General features: G+C 55.4%; 1 protein-coding gene across 1 annotated transcript in view; it reads right to left on the bottom strand.

The window, feature by feature from the left end:
• LOC121349144 (cAMP-specific 3',5'-cyclic phosphodiesterase 4A-like) overlaps window positions 1-1,006 on the bottom strand; it is a gene marked incomplete at both ends in the record, with an annotated part of 3,436 nt that extends 2,430 nt beyond the window's left edge. The window contains 2 exons of the mRNA XM_041459269.1: window positions 183-260; window positions 764-1,006. Of these exons, the coding sequence (XP_041315203.1) occupies window positions 183-260; window positions 764-1,006 (321 nt within the window). The remainder of the gene's footprint in view (window positions 1-182; window positions 261-763) is intronic.
• Between the last annotated feature and the right edge of the window lie 49 nt (window positions 1,007-1,055).

The following is a 1,055-nucleotide window of genomic DNA, read 5'->3' as shown; positions in this document are numbered from 1 at the left end:
CCCCTGGTGTGTTTTTTGCCAGGATTTTGGGGTGTTTTATCAGGATTTTGGGGTGTTTTGGGCAGAATTCTGGGGTGTTTTAGCCCTCACCATGTCAATGACCATCCTGTGCATCCCCTGGTGTGTTTTTTGCCAGGATTTTGGGGTGTTTTATCAGGATTTTGGGGTGTTCCAGCCCTCACCATGTCGATGACCATCTGGCGCAGCGCCTGGGCTGGTTTTTGGGCAGGATTTTGGGCTGTTTCTTGCCAGGATTTTGGCTGTTTTGGGGGCTCACCATGTCGATGACCATCCTGTGCATCCCCTGGGCTGGTTTTTGCCAGGATTTTGGGGTGCTTTGTCAGGATTTTGGCTGTTTTGGGGGCTCACCATGTCGATGACCATCTGGCGCATCCCCTGGGGTGTTTTTGGGCAGGATTTTGGGGTGCTTTGTCAGGATTTTGGGGTGTTCCAGCCCTCACCATGTCGATGACCATCTGGCGCAGCCCCTGGTGTGTTTTTTGGCAGGATTTTGGGGTGTTTTAGCAGGATTTTGGGGTGTTTTAGCCCTCACCATGTCGATGACCATCCTGTGCATCCCCTGGGGTGTTTTTTGCCAGGATTTTGGGGTGTTTTATCAGGATTTTGGGGTGTTTTATCAGGATTTTGGGGTGTTCCAGCCCTCACCATGTCGATGACCATCTGGCGCAGCGCCCGGGCTGGTTTTTGGGCAGGATTTTGGGGTGCTTTGTCAGGATTTTGGGGTGTTCCAGCCCTCACTCACCATGTCGATGACCATCTGGCGCAGCGCCTGGGCTGGTTTTTGGGCAGGATTTTGGGGTGTTTTTTGGGCAGGATTTTGGCTGTTTTGGGGGCTCCCCATGTCGATGCCCATCTGGCGCAGCGCCTGCCGCTCCCGCCGGGACAGGTTCTGGAAGATGTCGCAGTTCTCCTCCTGCAGCAGCTTGAAGCCCACGGCCAGGTGATGATTCTCCAGCACCGACTCGTCGTTGTAGAGCAGCGCCAGCTCCGAGTCTGGGCGGGCACGGACCCCCGGGACCCCCGCGTTAGGGGAG

This window comes from Pyrgilauda ruficollis, unplaced genomic scaffold (assembly GCF_017590135.1).
Source record: "Pyrgilauda ruficollis isolate IOZ18807 unplaced genomic scaffold, ASM1759013v1 scaffold1332, whole genome shotgun sequence".
NCBI classification, from domain to species: Eukaryota; Metazoa; Chordata; class Aves; order Passeriformes; family Passeridae; genus Pyrgilauda; species Pyrgilauda ruficollis.
Note: the sequence above shows the minus strand (reverse complement) of the source record. Positions and strands in the feature narration are given on the sequence as shown.